The sequence below is a fragment of the Eptesicus fuscus genome, chromosome 7, assembly GCF_027574615.1.
Source record: "Eptesicus fuscus isolate TK198812 chromosome 7, DD_ASM_mEF_20220401, whole genome shotgun sequence".
Taxonomy (NCBI): Eukaryota; Metazoa; Chordata; class Mammalia; order Chiroptera; family Vespertilionidae; genus Eptesicus; species Eptesicus fuscus.
This window is the reverse complement of record NC_072479.1, coordinates 35,225,501-35,248,405: the sequence shown is the minus strand read 5'-3', so window position 1 is coordinate 35,248,405 and position 22,905 is coordinate 35,225,501. Positions and strand designations below refer to the sequence as shown.

Below are 22,905 nucleotides of genomic sequence, written 5' to 3'. Positions count from 1 at the left end.
AATGTTTGACTGTATAGGGTTTCTGTATAGGGATTTCCACTCATAATATGTTTGTGTGACATTAAGACTGAGGGTAGATAGACAAGGGAGGAATAGGGGAGATTCTAAAAGAATTTTTTATAAAATTTCTTAATACAGGTAGTTATAAAAATCTACATAATATGAAAAAAATGTCCTTATGGTCTATCTTGCTCTGATAAGCATAGTTTATCCAATTAGATTTTTATTAAGTACATACATTTTAAGAATGACTGTTTTGTGTCTGATTTTAAAAAAATATATGCTGTTATTGGTTTTTAGAGAGAGAAAGGGAGAGGGCTAGAGAGATAGAAACATCAATGAAAGTGAAACATCATCGATTAGCTGCCTCTGCATGCCCTGGACTGGGGATGGAGCCCACAACCCTGGCATATGCCCTGCTCCGGAATCTGACTGGTAACCTCTTGGTTCTGGGGTCGATGCTCAACCGCTAACCAAATACTGGCCGAGCTGTGCCTGATTTTTTTCCTTTTTCTTTATTGATTAATATATTACATATGTGTACTTATTGTCCCATTGCCCCCCACCCCTCCTACTCATGCCCTCACCCCCCTGTGTCCATTAGTTAGGCTTATATGCATGCATACAAGTCCTTTGGTTGATCTCTCCCCCTTCCCCCACCCTCTCCTACCTTCCCTCTGAGGTTTGATGGTCTGATCAATGCTTCTCTGTCTCTGTATCTGTTTTTGTTCATCAGTTTATGTTGTTCATTATATTCCATAAATGAGTGAGATCATGTGATATTTATCTTTCTCTGAATAGCTTATTTCACTTAGCATAATGCTCTCCAGGTCCATCCATGCTGTTGCAAATAGTAAGAATTTCTACTTTTTTTGCCCTGACCAGTTTGGCTCAGTGGATAGAGCGTCGGCCTGCGGACTGAAGGGTCCCAGGTTCGATTCCTGTCAAGGGCATGTACCTTGGTTGCAGGTACATTCCTGGTGGGGAGTGCGCAGGAGGCAGCTGATCAATGTTTCTCTCTCATCTATGTTTCTAACTCTCTGTCCCTTTCCCTTCCTCTCTGTAAAAATTCAATAAAATATGTTTAAAAAAAAAAAGAATTTTACTTTTTTACCGCAGTATAGTATTCCATTGTGTAGATGTAGCACAGTTTTTTAATCCACTCATCTGCTGATGGGCACTTAGGCTGTTTCCAAATCTTAGCTATGGTAAATTGTGCTGCTATGAACATAAAGGTGCATATATCCTTTCTGATTGATGCTGCTAGTTTCTTGGGATATATTCCTAGAAGTGGGATCACTGGGTCAAATGGGAGTACTATTTTTAGTTTTTTGAGGAAACTCCATACTGTTCTTCACAATGTGCCTGATTTTTATGTGTTAACCAATAACTGTACAGTTGGGCATAGTTAATGTATACCATATGGAAATGAAATGTTTTAATAATAGATGATATTATTATGTTTTAATGACAGATGATATTATTCCTAGTGATTCTTTAAACACTGAGTGGCCAGATTATTATGATCTCTGAACACATAATAATAATACTCAGTATATATATATATATTAGAGGCCCGGTGCATGAATTCGTGCATTGGTATGGTCCGGCCAGCCTGGCCAGGGGTAGGGGACATGGGTGGTTGGCCAGCCTGCCTGCTGGTCGAACTCCTGGTCGAGGGGACAATTTGAATATTAGCCTTTTATTATACAGAATATACACTGAGTGGCCAGATTATTATGCTTTCAGAGATCATAATAATCTGGCCATTCAGTGTATATTATGTTAGAGCCCAGTGTTTTTTTTCCATTGGTGGTTGAAAGTTCAAATGTTACCTTTCCACAAATAAAGATTCAGCCCCCACTACATGCCAAGAATTATGCTAGACATATGGCTGAGAAACCGTGATGCTTTACCTTTCAAGTTGCCCACACTCCATTAGAGGACCTATTTACCCAGATAATCCAACAGGTATGCTAACTAGTCTAACAGAGTATAGTTACCAGTGACCACAGTTCGAGGAAAGAGCCCATGGGAAGGCACTGATGAGAGAAATGTCATTTCACCCTCAGAAATGGCCACTATCCAGCCAAGGAAAAAGTGCAGCTAGAACTGTGTTAAAGGTATCTATTACTGTTTAAAAAAACAAACCCAGCTCCTGACCTGTGTGGTTCAGTGGTTAGAGTGTTGGCCTCGCCCATCAAAGGGTCATGGGTTTAATTTCTGGTCAAGGGCACGTACCTGGGTTGTAGGTTTGATCCCTGGCCTCAGTCAGGAAAATATCCTTGGGTGAGGATTAACAACAAAAATAAACAACAACAAAAAACAAGTACAGTGGCACAAAGCAATAGCCATTATTATTCTTATGGATTTTGTGAGCCTACAAATCAGACAGGTTTCACCTCTAGAAGGCACTGCTTGGAAGCTAATAATCTGAAACTGGAGAATCCACTTCTAAGGTAACTTTTTATTCATGGATCTGGCAGCTTAGCTGGGATAATGACCACGCAGGGTGTCTCCAGCACAGCAATCTCGGGGACTGTTTGGAGATAAGGGTGAAAGAAAATCATCACGTTTCTATTTTTGTTGTCTCATTGAATAGTGATGTATTTCAATAAAGAATAAAATAATAATGTAAAAGTGGAAGCAGATGAAGAGTAGGAGGTGGAGAGGAAAAGTTCAGCTTTGGCTTTTATGGATTTGAGATTTCAGTGGGACCATTTCTAGTGTAGTCCCAGGAGAACAGTCAGGGCCAGAGATAAAGACCTGAGAACATTAGCTTAACTGTGTTTTATTGATTGAAACCATAACAATGGAAGAGATTACTCAAGAAAATTGTATAAAGCTGGGGTGGGGAGTAGGAGAGGAGGGCTCAGAACAAAATTCTGGTGACTACATTTATGGGTAAAGAGAGCGAACCACAGAATGTTCCTTTTGCAATATATTCAGAGTTATGGTAGCTTGTTTGCTACCTTCTTAAAGACAAATTGTGAGGTGTTTTTTTGTTGTTGTTGAAGAATGCCTCATTTTCTGAGATATTTATTCTTGTCTTTCAAAATTAGTTGTGAAATCTAGAGTGTAAATCTAACATGAAACTCTGGTTGAAGTATTAAATATGCTATATCTTCTAAGCATATCAGAACTATATTTTCATATAACCACATATCACAAAACAAAACATTTATTAAATTCTATATTTGAGAGGCTTTTGAATTCTGTACAGTGCTTAGACTTATAGGTTCTGGAAGGCTTACCCTGTGTGTGTTGCTTTGAGAAAGATGGTTCTTCAATGTCCTTTGGGACAGTTTCTGGTGATTCAGATATATATAGTATATAGTTATGTTGTACTAAATTCACCTGAATATTTATAGAGCTTCCTATGGGGCCTTAGTACATTCAGGGGCTCACTAATGGATGAGGATACAGGCAGAGAACAGATGAGCTGGTCTTCAGGTAGTGCAGTCTAATTCTAGATTCTGTGCTATTGACAAATGTGCTAGATTTTTAGTGCTGGCATTTCAGTTTAATGACTCACAGAAAGTAAATATTCAAATGTATCACTTTTTGCACACCTGCCTAATATTTTTGTGCTTCTCCTTTCAAGCTTGAAGTAAATTCAGTTTCCATTATATAACCAATGACATGTTTTAGGAAGGGGTTTGTGTTAGTAAACATGGTTTAAGGGTTATACTTCTCAGAGTGAATAACTAATCCCTGTATGTTTAAAACTAATTTTTCCAAATTAAATCTTTTCAGCATAGTGCCAATATAGGTAGGCAATCAACAAGTCTTTTTCATGATTCATTAATTGGTTTATTGTATCAATGAATATAAAAAAGGAACACAAAACTGAATAAAATTTCTCAGTATCTTTGTCCGTCTGTAAAAACTTTAGGGGTATGAAGTCAATTTCGTATGAATGTATGTATGTATGTATGTATTTGTATGTATGTATTTATTCATTCAACATCCAAAAGTATTCACACACTTTATAAGAGAACCACTATAATAAGATCATACAGTGATCTTTACTTTATCTGTCCCATGAAAATGGACTTAGTCACCTGCGAATATCCATCTTCGTAGTATCTCCTGCTACTTCATTCACAGTTTGACTAGTGACATAACTTAGAAGTGGAGAATTAATTTTTTTCCTCTTTATACACTATACTAAGGACATTCCATCTCGTTCTACTATACTCTACTCCTCTGAAACTTTACTGTGCAATTCAAGAAGATGCCCTGGAGCCATCTGAGATTCCTCCCTTTTCTACATTTTCTTTGTCCATGATTATAACTTCTTTGATTAACCATTTACTTCCTGCGCCTCTGTCCTCATGTAGACCCTCATCAAGTCTTGCCTGAACTATAGCAGTGATTGCCTATTTGGTCTCTAGGCCCTTCCTCCTCTAATTCCACCTTTACACATCTAAGGAAAGAATCTCTCTAATCTGAAAATTCATCATTTATTCTATTGAAACCTTTGGTATTCCCACTGCAGGCAGGAGAAAGGCCCAGTTCCTTGGCCAGGTACTGTGGTTCTTCAGGTTCTTACTTGGGCAAACATTGGGTGTTAAAAGAATATTTCAGAATGAATGAATAAGAAAAAATACATTTAAAAATATTTGTAATTTTAACAAAAATCAAGACAATTCAAATATCAACAGTCCCAACTAAGATTTATTTTGGAATAAACTTGTTAGCAGCTACTGGAAATAAAGAATGATAGATTGTGTGAGGCTCATATATTATGTTTTGGCGATTTTTAATGATGTACATGCACTTTATGTATGGGCTTATTTTTATTTTTGAGGATAAAAACTAAGGAATAGGATTATATAGTTTTTACTTCTGCATAAAAGTCCACTACTAGAATAGCTACAACAGAAATAGAATCTTCTACAAAAATCCTGTACTGAACCTTTCAACTGTAGCAATATTTTGATGGGATGTTAAAGAAGAGATGAAAATAATTTTTACTCTTATTCTATTTTTTATTAATAAGTGTTGCTTGAATCCTGGCCAAGGACTTTGAGGCTAACGCAGCAGCAGAAGAAAAAAAGTTCTGTGATTGATTGGCCATGTGTGCAGTGGGCATGGGAATGGGAAGTTATAAATAATATGCTGTATTTTCTCTCCCTGACTAACATGCTGCTTAAAGTTTTTAAAGCTAGTATTTACTTGGAAGATATTCGAGGAGAGCTGCTTTGATACTAAAAGTATCTTACCCTTTAATATTTGTTACTGCCTACTCTAGATTTCTACATGTGACCTGTTGAATGAAATTATTTAATGTTATCTGTCTGAACGCTGAAAAGTATCTGTTGAAAGTAGATTTATTTGATATTGGAAGAGTGATTTTCTGTATGACGTATGAAATTACTGTTATAATATCTTGGAGGTATTTGCAGATCCACAAGGCAATGAATTAATAGCAAAAGAAGCATTAAAATATTACCATTTGTGTTCAGTTTGCAAGAAGATGATATGTTATGACACAATAGAGCACAGGTGATAGAAACTAACAAACGAAAGTTTAAATTTCAACACTGCTACTTACAAGAGGTGTAACTTGTACAAATTACTTATTGTTCAAATATTACCAGTATCACCCCAGTAAATTCAATTAAATAAAGAATTCCTGAAAATCAGCAAAAAAAAAAAAGAAAGAAAGAAAGAAAGAAAAAAGAAAGAAAGAAATGAGAAAATATAAACTGCCTGTCACTTAATAAGGACACAATGAAGATGAGTATGTTTCTATATTCTTCTTTAGTATATTTTTGATCATTCCATTCTTGAAACAATTTTCCTAGCTGAAATGATGTGTTGTATCATTGTTTGATACTACTCCCCAGTAAAAATTAATAAATTATTTAGTTATTGAACACATACTAACCCCATGGGAGGAACTGAGAATGCAAAAAAAAAAAAAAAAAAGGACATAATGACATAATGTAATGCCTGGCCTGGTGAGCAAAAACAATCAGTTCAGGAAACAGACATACAGACATTTAACCTGATAAATTTCCATGTCAACTAAATAGAGAAGAATAAAAACCTAGGCACCAGTGGGAGAGAAAAACTAACTCTGGACTTGAAACATGCTTCAACTTGAGTTGATGTCTGGGCAAGATTTTGAAATAGAAATAAGATTTTGTAATGTGGATAAGAGAAGGAACAGTGTTTCAGATGAAGGAAACCTCATGAGAAAGCCCATGGAACGAAGGGAAAAGGCCTCCGGGAAGAGGTGTGGTGACAGTGGAGAACGTGGGGTGGAGGATGTACAGAGGAGATGAAGCTGTAAAAGAGGAGGGGAGACATGCTGAAGCATCTATACCAAATCACAGAGCTTGGATTTTATCCTACAGACAAGTAGAGTCAACAACAATTTCAAAGAAAGAGATTGCCATCCATTCTTTCTTGGGAAAGTTAATTCTGTTGGCTGTGAGAATGATTTGATTTTCCTGAAAATAAAAATGGACTGATAACAAAGAGACTAACAAAGAGGTATTATTAGAGTCCAGGAAATAAATGGCAGGGGAGTAAAAAAAAATGTGGGTAATTATCAGGACAACTCCATAATGTTCAATGGAGAAAATGTTGGTGACACCAAATATAAATAGCAAAATCAAAGAGAGAAAAGGATGTTTTGAAAGAAGGAAAATGAGTTAGGTTTTGAATGATTTTGGAATACCTGGCAGAAATGTAGGTGATAGGTCCAGGTGGAATATCTAAAAAGTATCAGTGAAATATTTAGAAAGGAGACTCTGAGTTTAGGATTGAGTTTTGAGTATAAAATATAGATTTGCTATAAAAAGAATGGAGAGAAAAATTAGCTGATGCCTAGGATTATGATTTTGAAACTATCCATGGTCATAGTACAAAATTTAGGGGAGGGGACAGTGAGTGGACCTTTATTTGGGAAATAGGAGGAGTGGCTGGAGAGATAGCTGTTGCATTAAGAAAGATGAGATTGGCATTTCTAGAGAAAGAAAGGAGTCAACAGTATCTGAAGTAGCAGCTGGTTACTAAATGAGGCGTGCCAGGGATATGTCGATTATGCTGATAATGCAGTTTGAATTAGGAAACTACAAGTTTGTTGTTTCCTGCAAGGTTGTATGTGTGTGGTTCTTCTGTAGACACAGCTCCTTCAATTTTATTATGCCTGCAAAGCACCTGGGGATTCTGTTAACATGCAGATTCTGATTCAGTAGTTCTGGGAGGAGACCTAGATTCGGTCTTTCTGACAAGCCCCAGGTGGTGCCTATTTTGTTGGTCTGTGGACAGCACTTTGAGTAGAGATGCTCTGGTGATTGAAATTCAGGATGTTTACTTTGAGAAGTTTTTCTTGTAGTAAATGGATATTACAGTCCCACCTGGGAATTTGCACTGAGGCTGGTTTAGAAAGTTCTGGCAGTTTGAATCTTTCTGTGTATTGGACACCAGATGAGTTTCATCTTACTAACTAAAAGTTTCATCTTTTTTTTTTTTAATTGGCTGTCTCTAATCTCCTTTTCCCTTCCATGTTAGGGGAAATAAAACTATTCTTTTGATATTCCACTTTATCAAGTAGATGAGCTGATACTTCCTTTAGTAGAACTCAGTGAATCTCAAAATATTTTTATCTTTTGTGTTTTTGTTCCTGATATTTTTGCCACTCATTAGCTACATTTGACAACATTTCAGGAAAAAAATATGCAATCTTCATTCCAGATGTCTGAAAAATCCATAGTTCGCTGGTGTTCTGACTTTATTTATTTACCCCACTTGCCTCAGAGCTGTGTCTACATGTTCCTTGTGTCTGTTTTACTAATAAATCATGTTAGCTGTACCTACTCACCTGCTTTTTGATAGTCTGTTTATAAATTTGAAAATTGGGAAATGGTATTATAAGCATTCTGGAGGGGGGGGGAATGCTTTTTTGCTGTGTAGGAAGTCATAGCCAGATTTAAACAAACAAAAAACAAACAAACAAAAACTAAGAAAAATAAGAGGAGCTAGAGGTGTTGTGGGAAGAGCTGGGAGCTTGAGTTGTGTGATAAACATGGAAACTGAATGAGAAAGTAGATGCAAATGACATGGTCTTGATTGAACATCTGCAAGAATTAAAAGGAAAAAGGGCAGAATCAACAATTAAGGTTTCAAGACCATACGACTGGAAAAAATGGTGATGCTGTGAAGAGAAATCAACAAATTAAAGGATCTGATTAGGACTTGGGTAATAAAGGAAGAAAATTGGGAAGTTTAATATAGTGATTTTGAGGATCATGGGAATGGACATCTTTTACTCAGTTGATATTGATGGCTGGGAGTAGGTTGCAGACATTAATTCTAGTTTCTAGTATATTTTACTTGAAATCTTAGGTAAGAAACAAATTGCTAAGTGAAAGAATGCATGTAAGTATTTGAAGAAAGAGGACATAAGAAAAATCATTTCTTTAAAAGAAAGAGGGCCTTTAAAGGAAAGAAAAAATGGACAACAATGGTGGCGGGCAAATGCATTGAGCTTATTGGTATGACAGTCTCTGAAAGAGGGAGACTAAAAAGGCAGAGGGAATAATGAGGCCAAATGCAAAGATGTTAAGAGTATGGTGAGAACTGAACACAACTCTGTGTTCTTTGGTGAACAGTTTCACAAGTGCAAGGAAAGCAAAGCAGAAGCCAAGTTTCAAAAGACTGAAGTATGAAGGCTTGGTATAAAGATATAGGCAACAAGGATTCTCTTGTATTACATTAGAAAACACATATGATCCATAAAACCAAATTGGTTTGGGCCATGTTCGTTGATCTCTTTAAATTTTGTTGTTGTTTTTTCACTTATATACTAGAAATTATATTTCTTAAAATGGAAGAGAAACCAATGAGGTAGCTTCAAGTCCCTTGTTTTATTGCCATCTCTCCTGCTAATTTTGTGTTCAATGTGGAGAGTTACAGGATACCCCACTGTGGTGAATCTTTAGATAGTTCTTACTCTTGGATTGACACAATAGGCTGAGACATTCACAAAAGTTTTTCTTTACTTTAAGTACTTTTATTTTTTAATTTTAAATTAATTTTCTTATTTCACTGACACCCTTTGGTTTTTATTTTAAATTATCCTCTGTTTTTATTGCTACTGAGGCCATTTGGCCAGTTGACTCAGTGTCCAGTATACTTAGAATATAGAAAGCAATACTATATGCAAGTAATAACAAATCTCAAATCAAATGTGAAGAAACAAGTGCTCTGTGAACCTGAAAAGCTTCCTAGACATGAGGATTTATTCCTGTCTAGCCAGGAAGTTTTAAGGACCTGCATGTTCTCACCACAGACTGGCTCAACGGGGTAAAAGTTAACTTGGGAAATATGTCATCATCTTAAGAACCCATCGTTGACTAAGATACCCTCTGCATGGCAGCAAAGCACCTGGATCTACTGCAGCAGGGCTCAATTGACCCTTCTCCGCTGATTCCAGCACCCCCATGTTGTTCCTGTTTCCTGGGAAGCCTGGGAAACTATGCATGGAACAACTGTGTTCACAGAGTCATCCCAGTCACCTGAGAAGTGATTCTCCACACATCAGTCAACCCATGACCATCCCAGGGTGTGTGAGCATGTTTCAGGTCTCACCACATCCTTCAGAACACCAATTTCAGACCCCAGGGGTAATTCGGAAATCAATTTAACTCAGAGTACACATTTTTGTTTAGTTTATAACATATTCACTGCTCTTCAAAACTTAGTTTAAATAACCTGTTCTTGTGTGGTTTTGATTAAAGATTTTTTTAAATTTTAAAACCATTAAGAATTATAATTAAAGAATGCCCAGAAGCTGTCATTAATAATTGCTCAGTTTGTTTCTGAAGAATTTAACTCCAATTTAACCCCAATTTTTCTGTAACTCTTTCTCCAGAAAAACATCTGTTTTACTTCCTTAAAACACTCTATTGAGGATGAAAGAGCAACAATAAATTATTAGAAACCAGATATTTTAATCAGGTGGTTTTGAAACTAACAGTTAGGTTAAAACAGCAAATTATAAGAGTTTATTAAAGAAAATAATGACTCATTTCATACTCTTATTTTTATGTTAACTTTTGGAGGAAGATATCTTTCTATTATATAAGTAAAACTTAAGCTTTCCTGAAGTTTTCATAGTCATTTACAAAGATTAAATATTTTAAAAGGTAAACTACTACTATTACAATAATGTGAATAGTATCACAGGCTTAATTTTAAAGTCAATGATGACATTTTGTTACAGGGGGTGCATCACATTATTTCATAGTGTGTTCATAATCAAATGTCATGCTATATATGTTGCATTATCATAATTCTCTAATTAATTTATTCTTTGTACATGTGTATACATGTTCCAATTGCATTTCATTAACTCATAGTTTTCTTGTAAGTTTGTGCCTTCTTTCCATGTTCAAAGAATCTCTTTAATTCAATTTCTCTGTTTCTCCTCATACAGTCTGGCAGCCAGATATGCAACTCAGTCTAATCACAGTGGAATTGCAACCAGTCAAAAAAAGCCTACTAGGTCAGTTAATATCTCTAATGTATTGCTTAATAGTGATAATAAAGTAAATGCCCCATGATACTTTGTCCTATCATTCTAATTGTTTTCAAAAATTACATACTTCTGGATGAAAAGTTTAGAGGACTGAATTCTTCTAAGAGGCTATTCTTATGCAGTCTCAGGGATGAGCATGATGGTGTTAGATCATTAAAATGGGATTTGGCTGCTTCTAATTTAGGTTTGTCATACATAGTGCTATAACTGGGCTGAAGTCTAGCTTCCAGGATTAGAGAAAGTCAAAGAAGAAATTGCTTGGAGGAACCCACTCAGGTCATGGAATCTGGAAGTTATGCACGAACATTACAATTGCTTTCTGAGATGGGCATGCATTAATTATTGCACATTTTGAAGCAGAATGAAGAAACACTGGCAGACTTATGTGGGGAAGTTAGCACCAGATCAGCCTGGCCTGTTCTTTTATCTATCATAGATTTAATGTTGGCTTCTTTATGATGTATGTATTTTAAAGACAATCTGTTATAATAAATGACATTTCATTATGTGCTGTTTGGAAAATACGAAAATACTGGTATATGAAAATGTGTTGAAAGTGTTTGGTTCCCTTTTCATTGTGAAGTTGCTGAAGGCATGATGGTAGCATGGAACAGCTGAGCGAAGCCACAGCAGATGTGTCTTGTACCCTGATTATTATGTGATTATATATGCCTCTCATTCGCTGGGGAAGTATCTCAGGGGTGGTTTACTGGTCACTGCTGTGATAATGAATCATGGTGTGCAGTGTTTGACCACAAGGACTGCTTATGATACCTTGACTTGAGGTATGTGCTTTTCCCCTCACCTCGGTTTTCTAAGTTATGTTCATCTCCATAATAATTACAATTATTCTGGAGAGACAAATTAAAGGGGTATTCAATGAAAATTAGCAGAGATGTTATAAATCAAACAGAGAGCTGTCACGTACATAAGCATTTTTATTACCACTTCCAAGACATGCATATAAAATATATTTTAAGGACTTTGATTTAATAGAACATCTCGATTTCTTCCTTTTTTTAGCTTTATTCTCATTTCTCTTTTTATTACTTTGATGAATGATCTGGAGCTCTGGCTGCCTGTCAAATGAGGGTAATGAGAAGAGCAAATGGATTTTTTAATTTGTTTTACTGAGAACTAAAGATCACTTGGCTTCATGGGTCACAGTAAAGATTAAAATACATTTTAACTGCTTTCTGGAAACAGATGAACTTTTATTGCAAGCAGGGCAAGTTTGGTGGCAAAGTTTGTTTATACATGTGAGTTTGGAAAGAACTTTTAAAATCAATGACTGGGTCGACAGGAATAGTTTTTAAATTTATTATGATTGGGACATTTGGCCAAATTAATTATTGAGACCTTTGTGCAGAGGGCAATCACTGGCTCTCAGAATCCCTGTGTCTGTGGTTATTGTGCTTTTACTTACAATGTCCGTTATTCAATTTGAGCAAAAATGTAATTGCTGGAATCATTTGGAAAAAATTCTAATCTTGTGTATGACACAACCTCTCATTAGCAAAATAGCTGATGAGATCTTTATTAGCCACATATTTAAACTCCAAAATACAATCAACATTTTGAAACTATTAACTATTCCAAGAAATCAAGACTTCTGTTTTTAAGCTCCTATTTGTGTTTTCCTTATGTTCATTCCATTGTGCAATATCCGTTACTGTTTTAAAAAGTATTTACATTATTTAAGCATTCAATTTCCTAATCATCTATGGGAATAATGTATTAACCCTTTGCACTCACTTGCTTTTTTATCGATTCCTTTATTCTACTCGGGATTTAATTGTTTAAATACCCCAGATTTTACAAAACGCGGCAGTAGAATAAAAAACTGGAGTTTCTTTTCATACAAACTTATTTATTTGGATTTTTTTATATTTCAAATTATTGATACATTCAATACAATCCGACATACGAGCTGCTACCGATGCTAACCGTGTCGAGTCACACTCGACATCTGAGTGCAAAAGGTTAAGTAATATTGTAAATTGATTTAAAATGTGAGTATTGTCACACTGGTTGTGAAATTGTGATATATTAGGCACCAATATGACAGATATAAACATTCTTTTATTTTAGGCATTTTATAAAAGATACCAGTAAAAAATTCAGTGATGTTTTATAAGTTCTGGGTTATTTTTGTGGGTTTTCTTTTCTTTTAAAATGGAAATTATCACAGCAGTACACAGCGGCATTCACATGGTGGCAGCAAACACTACCAAGTGGCTAGCAACCTTTACTGTCATGTATTTAAATATATCTCAGAATGCCAGTATTAGTTCTTAATTTCTAGTTTTTAATTTATGTGGATTGATGTTATTTTATGTATAAGATATGTTAGTAGTATAAAATAAAATATAGTAATTGCACATTTTAAGCACAATTCATGAAAAAAATTTGATACTTGAAATTTTAACATGGAAACCATTTAAACAGTAAAAGAAATGATCCAAACTGATATTTATAGTCCAAATATAATAACTGAAGATTATAACTTCCTGCCAAACTTCCCCTAATTTAAGACTTTCTGCACATATTTCATAATGCCCTGTCCTTCATAGACAAAGGATAGCGGAAGCTACTGTCAGTGTTGGTGTATTTTAAATTGTCTTTCTGAGAACAGAGATTTTCTTCTGCTGAGACCCATGTCTTTCTTATATTGACTCTATGATCAGTTGGCTACACTTGTGAGGCAACAGAATGAAAGTTTTTATGACAATGAGATTGGTCAGAAATGAATGGACTCGTGACCTTGCTCTGCATTCCAGGTTTTAGAGTAGCTAGCTAGCTTAAGTATTCAATAAGTAGTTACTCTTTGCAGTTGGTTCAGTAACTTCATTCTTCTTGTCATTGATGTACAAGTTGATTTAGGATACAGCTACTGGAGATAAAAACAAATATCTCTACAGTGATAAGAACAGCTTAAACAACTCCAGGTAGCTGGTTAATGCCCTGAGAACATGATAAAGTGTTATTATTTCCCTCACTTTTTATTTAATTGTTACTGTACTTTTAAGTCAAATTTTTATTCATCAAGGTATGGTAAGTATGGTTTCTTTCAGTTAAAGGTGACTTGATTTCTAATTGCTCTATATTACTAATATACTTTGGAGCTATATTTACTGAAAAGTGAAACAATATTTTTTTTCTGAAGATTCTCAAACCTTAGCATTTATTTGTCATGTAAAGCAACATTTTCTGCTGCGTAGATTTTAGAACGTCATGTGTTGTGATTTTCCTATGAACTCTTCCCTGCTCAGAACCTCCCGCTCCACAGCTTTTCAGAATGTACAATAATGACGCAATTTTTCTTGTACTATTTCAGGCTTCCAGGTCCCTCTAGGGTGCCCGCTGCGGGCAGCAGCAGCAGCAAGGCCCAGGGAGCCTCTAACTTAAATAGGAGAAGTCAGAGCTTTAACAGCATTGACAAAAACAAGCCTCCAACATATGCAAATGGCAATGAAAAAGGTAAGTGTCAGCCTGTTACAGCATGATGACATCAGTTGAACATATGTATATCATCAATTACATACTAAGTGTAATATTTGAGCAGTGTTACAGCTTTTGGAATAGAAACATTACCAGTGAAGTTTCCTGTGTTTTCTAACTGCCCCTCCTGAAATCCAGCTTTCTTCAGGGCTTTCTTATCTGAAGATCATTTTAAAGATAACCACAATGTCAATGTTTCAGTGGTTAATTGTACATAGAATAAGATCTCTTTCTCAAATAGTTTCTCCCGGAGGCATATAAATAGCATTTTGTTTTGTCTTCTCATGTTTTATGAACATTTATCATGAAATCATACATTTATATTAAATTATTTGAATCCTTAGCTTTAGTTAACATAAATAAGTACCATAGTGTTTTGGGCAATTAAGGTTGGAGCATAAGCATTTGAGGGATAATTATAATGGAACTTGTAAAGAAACTATTCATGTTTATTTTATTTTCTTGAAAGAATGCATAATAGAACTATCAAAACTCAAAGTTATCAGCAAGGAAGAACACAGTGGAAGTCTGTGCTAAAGTCAGGTTATATATTAACTGTACGATGCACAGTTTTCTGCAATGTACATAATGTGCATTTAAAGAGGTGCTGGCTTGATGCATCTCACTGTGGAGCATGGGTACAAGCAAGTGAGTATGCAGTTTACACTTAAATCATGAGAAAAATCAAGATCCTATACTATTGTAAGCAATGTGACTATGTGAGGGACTACAGCATTCAGCTGGAACTTGAAGTAGCTTTTTCAAATCAATAGAATTTAAACTTCTTGTCACAATATAGAACTCTACATGCAACAAGACATGAAACTCAAAAGTGACAAATATGTTTAGTTAACATAACAGTTGGCAAATTTCGTTTAACGAAATTAACCAGGTAGGAACTTTTTTGCTCAGATTACATTTCAAGTTTTTTCCTAGGTGATTTGATTAGACAGCTTTCTCTCACTCAGACAAATTGACTATGAATTAAGTACTTTTGTGAGAATTTTCCATCATTAATACAAAACTGAACAGTCCATAAATTTCTGAAAGCCAAGCAATGTGTTTTTCTTTGTTTGTTTGTTTGTTTTTATTGATTTCAGAAAGGAGAAGAGAGAAAGAAACATCAATGATGAGAGAGAATCATTGATCGGCTGCCTCCTGAACGCCCCCTTCTGGGGATCGAGCCCGCAACCTGGGCATATGCCCTTGACTGGAATCGAACCTAGGACCTTTCAGTAACAGGCCAATGCTCTATCCACCGAGCCAAACCAACTAGGGCAAAGAAATGTGTTTTGATACTGAAATAGCGCTAGTTTTTTAACCTAATGGAAAAATAAGAAAATAATGGGTTTTTGGAAGTTAGGTGTTTGTCTTTAAGATATAGAATAAACCATTGATTGAAGAACCTAAGATGTGTTACCTAAGACTTCTATTTTTCCTGGGGAGAAAAAGGAGAACAATTTCTTATCAGAAAAACATTTCTCTTGTTTTGAGACTTTCCTAGAAAGTGTCTTACAGGGTCTGTATGTAAGGGAAACCAAACATATATGGAGTTTCCTGAACAGGCTGCTTACGTATCCAATTTAGCTATGTGATATACACTGAGTGGCCAGATTATCATGATCTCTGAATGCATAATAATCTGGCCACTCAGTATGTATATATTAGAGGCCTAGTGCATGAATTCGTGCATGGGTGGGGTCCAGCCAGCCTGGCCAGGGGGAGGGGACATGGGCGGTTGGCTGGCCTGCCTGCTGGTCGAACTCCTAGTCGAGGGGACAATTTTCATATTAGCCTTTTATTATATAGGATATATACTGAGTGGCCAGATTATTATGTGTTCAGAGATCATAACAATCTGGCCACTCAGTGTATAATATTTAGCTACAGTTATATAATATTTTTCTAGCAATTACTAATAACATTGACAAAGAGACCTAGAAATGCTTTAGATGACCTAACACTTTGATATCATAATGTATCTGAATTTTCCTGTTGTGTGAAATAATTTTTTTAAAAAACACCTGGTGTTTAAAAGTAAAAATCCAAAGGTAAGCAAGCACTCATATATTTTCATAGTCTTTCAGTCTCTCAAGTATATTTAGGAAGTAGTGCTAAATTAGAAAACAGCAATATTTACAGTAACCACAAGGTGGAGACAGATGACATACATTATGAGGTTCTTGACCATGAAAAGCAGATATCCTTGGGTCTAGAACTAGAGCAAAAGACAAAAGTTTTCATGGTGAGTTTTATCTATCTGGAATTTATTTTATATGCTGCATGGCATTTTCTGTAAATAAGGAGTTACAAATTTATGTCAATATATCCAATATCAATGTTTCTAAATTAATATTTGTCATGGTATTTTATATTTCAAAAACAGAAATTATGAGAGCAAACAAAATAATAATAAACATTTCATATGAAACTATTTATAATTTGTTCTTTATACTATTTCAGTTGTATATCTTTTTTGGTATGAATATTTTATTTAACCTTTTGACATGAAGATTTGTAGTGGTGGCATAACTTTTATAACAATGCAAGATTCCATCTGTTTATATGTTGATCTCTGTCAAAGCTAGTTTGCATACATATCCTGGCCATAACCAAATGAGATTAAAATTAAGTAAGAATTTTCAAAGGTTACAGTATTATAATGACAATATAATATTCAGATAGTACTAGCTTTCATATTCTAATTCTAATTGCTATTCTTTTAAGTTCTTAGAAATTATAACTCTTAAAATGAATAAATTAGGATATTTTTCTAAAGGATTAACCAAATAATGTCTAATGTGCTCCCTAAATGCTTGTAAATATAAATATACTTTCTTCCTTCTTTTACAAGTCTTAGTTGATGAGTGATATGAATCTACTGAAGAATCTCTAGAATTTATAGTAGACTAGAGGCCCGGGGACAAAATTCATGCACTCGGGGGGTGGGGGGTCTCTCAGCCCAGCCTGCGCCCTCTCGCAGTCCGGGAGCCCTCGAGGGATGTCTGACTGATGGCTTAGGCCCACTCCCTCCTAGAGCGGGCCTAAGCCATCAGTCAGACATCCTTAATGCTGCCCTGGTGGTCAGACCGTGTCATAGAGACCAGTCAGTCTGCTGTTCGGTCAATTTGCATATTAGCCTTTTATTATATAGGGTAGTAAAGGTTTATTCACAATTAAAACAATTTCATTTCCCTGTTTTAAAAATACTGTTGAAAGCACAGTAGCTTTTCACATATATGGGATTGTAAAATAGCTTATTTGCAAATTGTGTGACATCTAATGAAAAGAAATCATAGAGAATCATAAACTGCACTTCAAAAGATACATCTCAGATTATTTTAATAATAATGTTCATTTCAGCATTTCACTAAATGAATTAGTTATAAGTGAACATGGCCATAGATTATCGCTAGAAGAGAGGGCTGAAATAGAAATGCTATAATAGAAGGCAATGTTATCCCACCATTCTGTTGAAATAGGACATAATTTTTTCTCTCAAAACAAGTGGTGAAATGAAGATAGCATTGTTTCTAGAAAAATCATTTCTTTTGAGAGTCCAAATTTATTCTCTTGGTCACCTGCCATTTAGAAACTAACAATGAATAAGTAATATGTCCTGACACCAGCATTTATCACTTTGCTCATGTACCTGACAAGAGTACTCTAGACAGATATATGCTTTAAAGAAACATCAAATATCTATTCACTGGGAATCAGGGATCCTAAGAAAATGATGCCCTGATTCATTTGGACATACACTTTATGTCCCTGAATTATCATAAGAAATCATTCTTTTTTGATAAAATATGGATAAGTATGAAAAAGGTTAAACAGCTTGGAATTATTGGGAATGTTAATATTCCTAGCTCTATCTGGAATTCACTTTCTAAATGATGATCTGTAAACACTTATTAGTTGACAGTTTGTTAGCAGAGAGTTGATTTTCCATGTTGCTAGGAGACATGCCCCAGAACTGGAGGGCATGTCGACATCTTTTCCTTGTTTCTCCCGTGTGATGTGTACATTGTACCTGTGCATCGACTGAAGATGACCCATCCCGTCTTCTCCTGGGTCTTAATGAAGTATCTTTTGGGTGGAGGTGTTTACTTTCATTGACACAACACACATCTAATAGGATTCATACTAAGAATTTAGCAACATTTGCAATTGAACTTTTGAAAACTATAAGGTTGAATGTGAATGTTGCATTAGCCATGGAATTTTGACTGCTATAAATATAGATATCTAGTTCTTAAGTATTTTCTCCATTTTCATTTTAGGGCAGTTGTTGGCAAACCGCGGTTCGCGAGCCACATGCGGCTCTTTGGCCCCTTGAGTGTGGCTCTTCCACAAAATACCACGTGCGGGCACGCACGTACAGTGCAATTGAAGGAGTACCCTAATTAATAACAATGTACCTACCTATATAGTTTAAGTTTAAAAAATTTGGCTCTCAAAAGAAATTTCAATCATTATACTGTTGATATTTGGCTCTGTTGACTAATGAGTTTGCCGACCACTGTTTTAGGGGAATGTAAATCCTTTGACACCCCTCTTCCCCCCAAGATTAACTAATTTAGGAAGTACTTTTTAAATTTAAATTTTATTTTTAATTGATTTTTAGTGAGAGAGGGAGAGAGATAAACACTGTTGTGAGAGCGATTCACTGATCGGCTGCCTCCTGCACAATCCTTACTGGGAATCAAGCCTCCAACCTGGGCATGTGACCTGACCGGAAATTGAACTGGCATTTAAAAACAGGATGACACTCAACCAATTGGCCAGGGCTAAATTTTATTTTTAAATTACAGTTTATATTCCATATTATTTTGTTTTAGTTTCAGGTGTACAGCATAGTAGTTAGACATTCATATATGTTATAAAGTGTTTCCCCCTGATATTTCCAGTACCTATCTGGTACCATATATAACTATTACAATATATTGCCTATTCCCTATTCTGTACTTTACATCCCAATGACTATTTTGTAACTACCAATTTGTACTTTTTAGCCCCTTCACATTTTTCACCCATTTCTCCAACCATTAGACTTTTCTCTGTATCTGTGAATCTCTTTGTTTTGTTTGTTCATTTATTTTGTTCTTTAGACTCCACATATAAGCAAAATCATATGATATTTGTCTTTTTCTGATTGATGACTTATTTCACTCAGCGTAGTACCCTCTAGGTTCATCCACGCTGTTGTAAATGGTAAGATTTCATTCTTTTCTATGGCTGAGTAATATTCCTTTGTATATATGTACCACAGTTTTGTTATCTACTCATCTATTGATGGGCACTTGAGTTGCTTCCATAACTTGACTATTGTAAATAATGCTGCAATAAACATAGGGGTGCATATATTTTTTTTGGAATTAGTGCTTTGGGTTTCTTCAGGTATATACCCAGAAGTGGAATAGCTGGGTCATAAGGCAGTTCCATTTTTTATTATTTGTGGATATTCCTTACTATTTTTCCATATACACCAGTCTGCATTCCCACATACAATGCATGAGCCTTCCCTTGTCTCCTCATCCTCACCAACACTTGTTGTTTGTTGACTTGTGGGTTGTTGTTGTTTTTAATTACTCTGTAATGACTGTGAGATCAATGAACTGTTTTATTTCCTTTTCAAGGCAATGCAGATATATTTTATTTATATTCCTTCACTGATTATTTAATTATGTATTTCACCATGACTTTTATTTTCTTAATACTTATATTAGCCTGAAAAATAATGTTTACATGATAATTTCAACTTAATCTTTGGGATTTTCATGAGGCAACATAATTAGGTACATATATCAGGTGCTATGGTTAAATAGACATGGGAGCGTATGTTGTTTGCTCTTGTATAAATTCTCATATTGAGGTGTATACATATTATACATGCCTATACAGAAATTGCATACTTTTTTAAAACTGGCTGGTGAATGGAAGCTTCCTTAAATTTTACAATACTCCACCAAGTGGCACTCTAACATTGGGAATGGTACAAAATGAGCATGTGCCGAATGCTCAGGGCCTCTAGGATCCATGTTTTTCTGAGTCATAAAATTGGTGATGGAGGCATTGCACAAGCGATCATTTATGGAAGAGAGTTCGGTGAGGTGAATAAGGGGCCAGCAGGTTACAGTATGTATATATATATTTGGATTTGAATGCTACTTTTTTTTTTTACATTTTAAAATGTTCAAAAGTATTTTGGTGTGTATTATGAAATGAGAGTCTAAATTTATTATTTGCCAAACTAATTGCTATGGCCACATTGATTAATCATTTTCTCCCTTTCACAGTGTTCTGTGATGCTTAAATTGTCCTAAGTTTAGCAGGAGACATATATATCACTGAGTACAATGCTGCTACACTGTGAATCCTTTCAAAAGAATCCTGCTGTTGTCATCCACGTTGTTGTTACTTTTTGTTACCATTTGGGTTGAAAGCTAGTTTGCTTCCATTTAAGTCAGTGATGGCAAACCTATGACACGCGTGTCAGCACTGACACGCATAGCCATTTCTGATGACACGTGGCCGCTGAGGCGGCCGCATGCCGAGGATGAAACATTTGCTGCTCCTGAGGATGAAACATTTGCGAAATAATGTGTTTTCCTCCAAGTGACACACTACCCGAGTTATGCTCAGTTTTTTGGCGAAGTTTGACACACCAAGCTCAAAAGGTTGCCCATCACTGATTTAAGTAATACACTATTCAGTGAGGAAGAGGAAATAATGTTGAGTATGTTCTCTGTATCCTTTCTGAGGCTAATAACACTGTTGGCACATCTAGCTAAGCTCTAGAGGAAACTAAAGTTCCACAGAGAAATCTCCCAGATGAGGAGGAAAGGGAGGGAAAATGGGAGATATCTGTAATACTATCAACCAAAAAAATACATATATATTATATAAAAAAATACATATATATATTAGATATATATATATATATGCATAATAAATTCATATATATATATATGAATTTCCCATATGCCTGTTGTGGCCACCACATTTACCTCCACGTATTAATTTTAGAACTAGATTGGCATTTTCCCCAGGTCATCAATGTTATTATTTTGCAAGATGAGATCATTAAAAATGAACTCTGGGATTTTTAGAATTTAGAAATGTAACGTTTTAGAATTTAGATGTTTTCTAAGAGTGAATTAACGTATATTCTTGGCCGGCTGGCGTGGCTCAATGATTGATTGTAGATATATGAACAAGAGGTCACCAGTTCGATTCCTTGTGAGAGCACATACCTGGGTTTCGGACTTTATCCCCAGTAGGGGTATGCAGGAGGCAAATGTTCAATGTTTCTCTCTCATCGATGTTTCTCTCCATTCCCCCTCTCCCTTCTACCCCTCTCTCAAGTCAATAAAAACATATAAAAATAAAATCTATTCTTATATCAATTCTGAAGGATGGCACAAGCAGGATGCCCAAGGATATAGTATATAGGTGTGGGCAAAAGTAGGTTTACAGATGTGAGTAAGCAAAACAGAGTTTATTCTTATGTTATTATTTATTAATCATTGTATTGTTCATTTATATTACAACTGTAACCTACGTTGGCCACCCACATATATTTCACTGAGTAGACAGTCTCTTTATCATGTTCTCCTCATTTATACACTGCTCAATGAGGAAGAAAACTATATTCCACAACTTACCCAGTTAACCTCACGGTTGTGCCCAACATGTGGCCTTCTGGAGACCTGTCCCAGAAGAATTTCTGGACATCCAACAAACATGGAAAGAAGAGAGAGTCAAAAGCCTCCAAATGTTGGAGTCAGATGAGTTCCAATTTTCTTCTCTTTTTTTTCCCCCCTAAATTTTGCTATCTGTATGAATTGGAACAAGTTGGTTTGTCTTTCAAAGCTTCAGTTTTCTTATTTCTCACAAGAGAAATCATAAGTATAATGCAGATTATTATGGCTTTCAATGAGATACCACGTATGATGATCTTTAAATCTGATACCATGTGTGAGAGTACTTGGAGAAAGCAGGCAGTTGATGAATTACATTATTTGTCTGTAGTGGAGTTGGTGATGGAAATGGGAGAAGAAGGGGAAGGAAAGGAGAGGAAAAGAGTGGAAGAAATTTTTTCCCTGAAGGTCAGAGGCAAGAAACAGTGCTGTAGGCACTAAGAGGCCCTGAAAATGCAAGATAAAATCAATTGCAGGAATGCCTTTACATAAGTACATTAGGCATCTGTTCTTTTCCCCATAGCCAGATAACAACTCATTCACAGTCAAAAGCTGAGTTATTAACATTCAGAAATATCTCAGTTTGACCAGGGACTCAATTTTGAATATATAAATGGCACAGAGACTAGAATTTGTGGCGACACCCACTCTGTAGGAGCTGTGGACGCTGTCATTTCAGCTGGGGTTGTTGTGCAACCTTCATTGGGAGGAGCCCGGAGAGACTCGTTATCCCAGTGCCCTCCTGATGCACAGCAGCTTATGGTTTGCCTTCTTAATGAAACTCGAAGCTCCTTGTTGCTGCTATATAGAGACAGGCTGGGGACAGATTTCAGTTGAGCCGAGAAGTGTCTTATACGTGGGTATTCGTCTGAGAACAAATTTAAAGCTGTTGCAGTGACCGTGATGGTGGATGTTCTAATTTGTAGTCCCTCCCATCTCAGTTTTCAGTGGTGATATTGAAATTCCTCTTCTGTACTTGAGCGCTGATCGCAGTCTATCTAGCTAATGTCAGCACATTTCAAAAGCACCTTGACTATTTTTCCTACCCTCTCCTCTCACCGCCACCAAAGTTCCCAGATATGCCAGGGCCGGAGTCCCCCTGACTTCTTAATCCAGTTGCATAAACATGCATGACACATGTTA

The 22,905-nt window shown here is 35.8% G+C and overlaps 1 protein-coding gene across 2 annotated transcripts in view; it reads left to right on the top strand.

The window, feature by feature from the left end:
• The window catches only part of NAV3 (neuron navigator 3), a 359,287-nt gene that overhangs the window by 134,637 nt on the left and 201,745 nt on the right, over positions 1-22,905 (top strand). For both annotated transcript variants that reach the window (XM_054718827.1, XM_054718826.1), the window contains exons 6-7: positions 10,457-10,525; positions 13,896-14,038. In XM_054718827.1, coding sequence (XP_054574802.1) covers positions 10,457-10,525; positions 13,896-14,038 — 212 coding nt within the window. The remainder of the gene's footprint in view (positions 1-10,456; positions 10,526-13,895; positions 14,039-22,905) is intronic.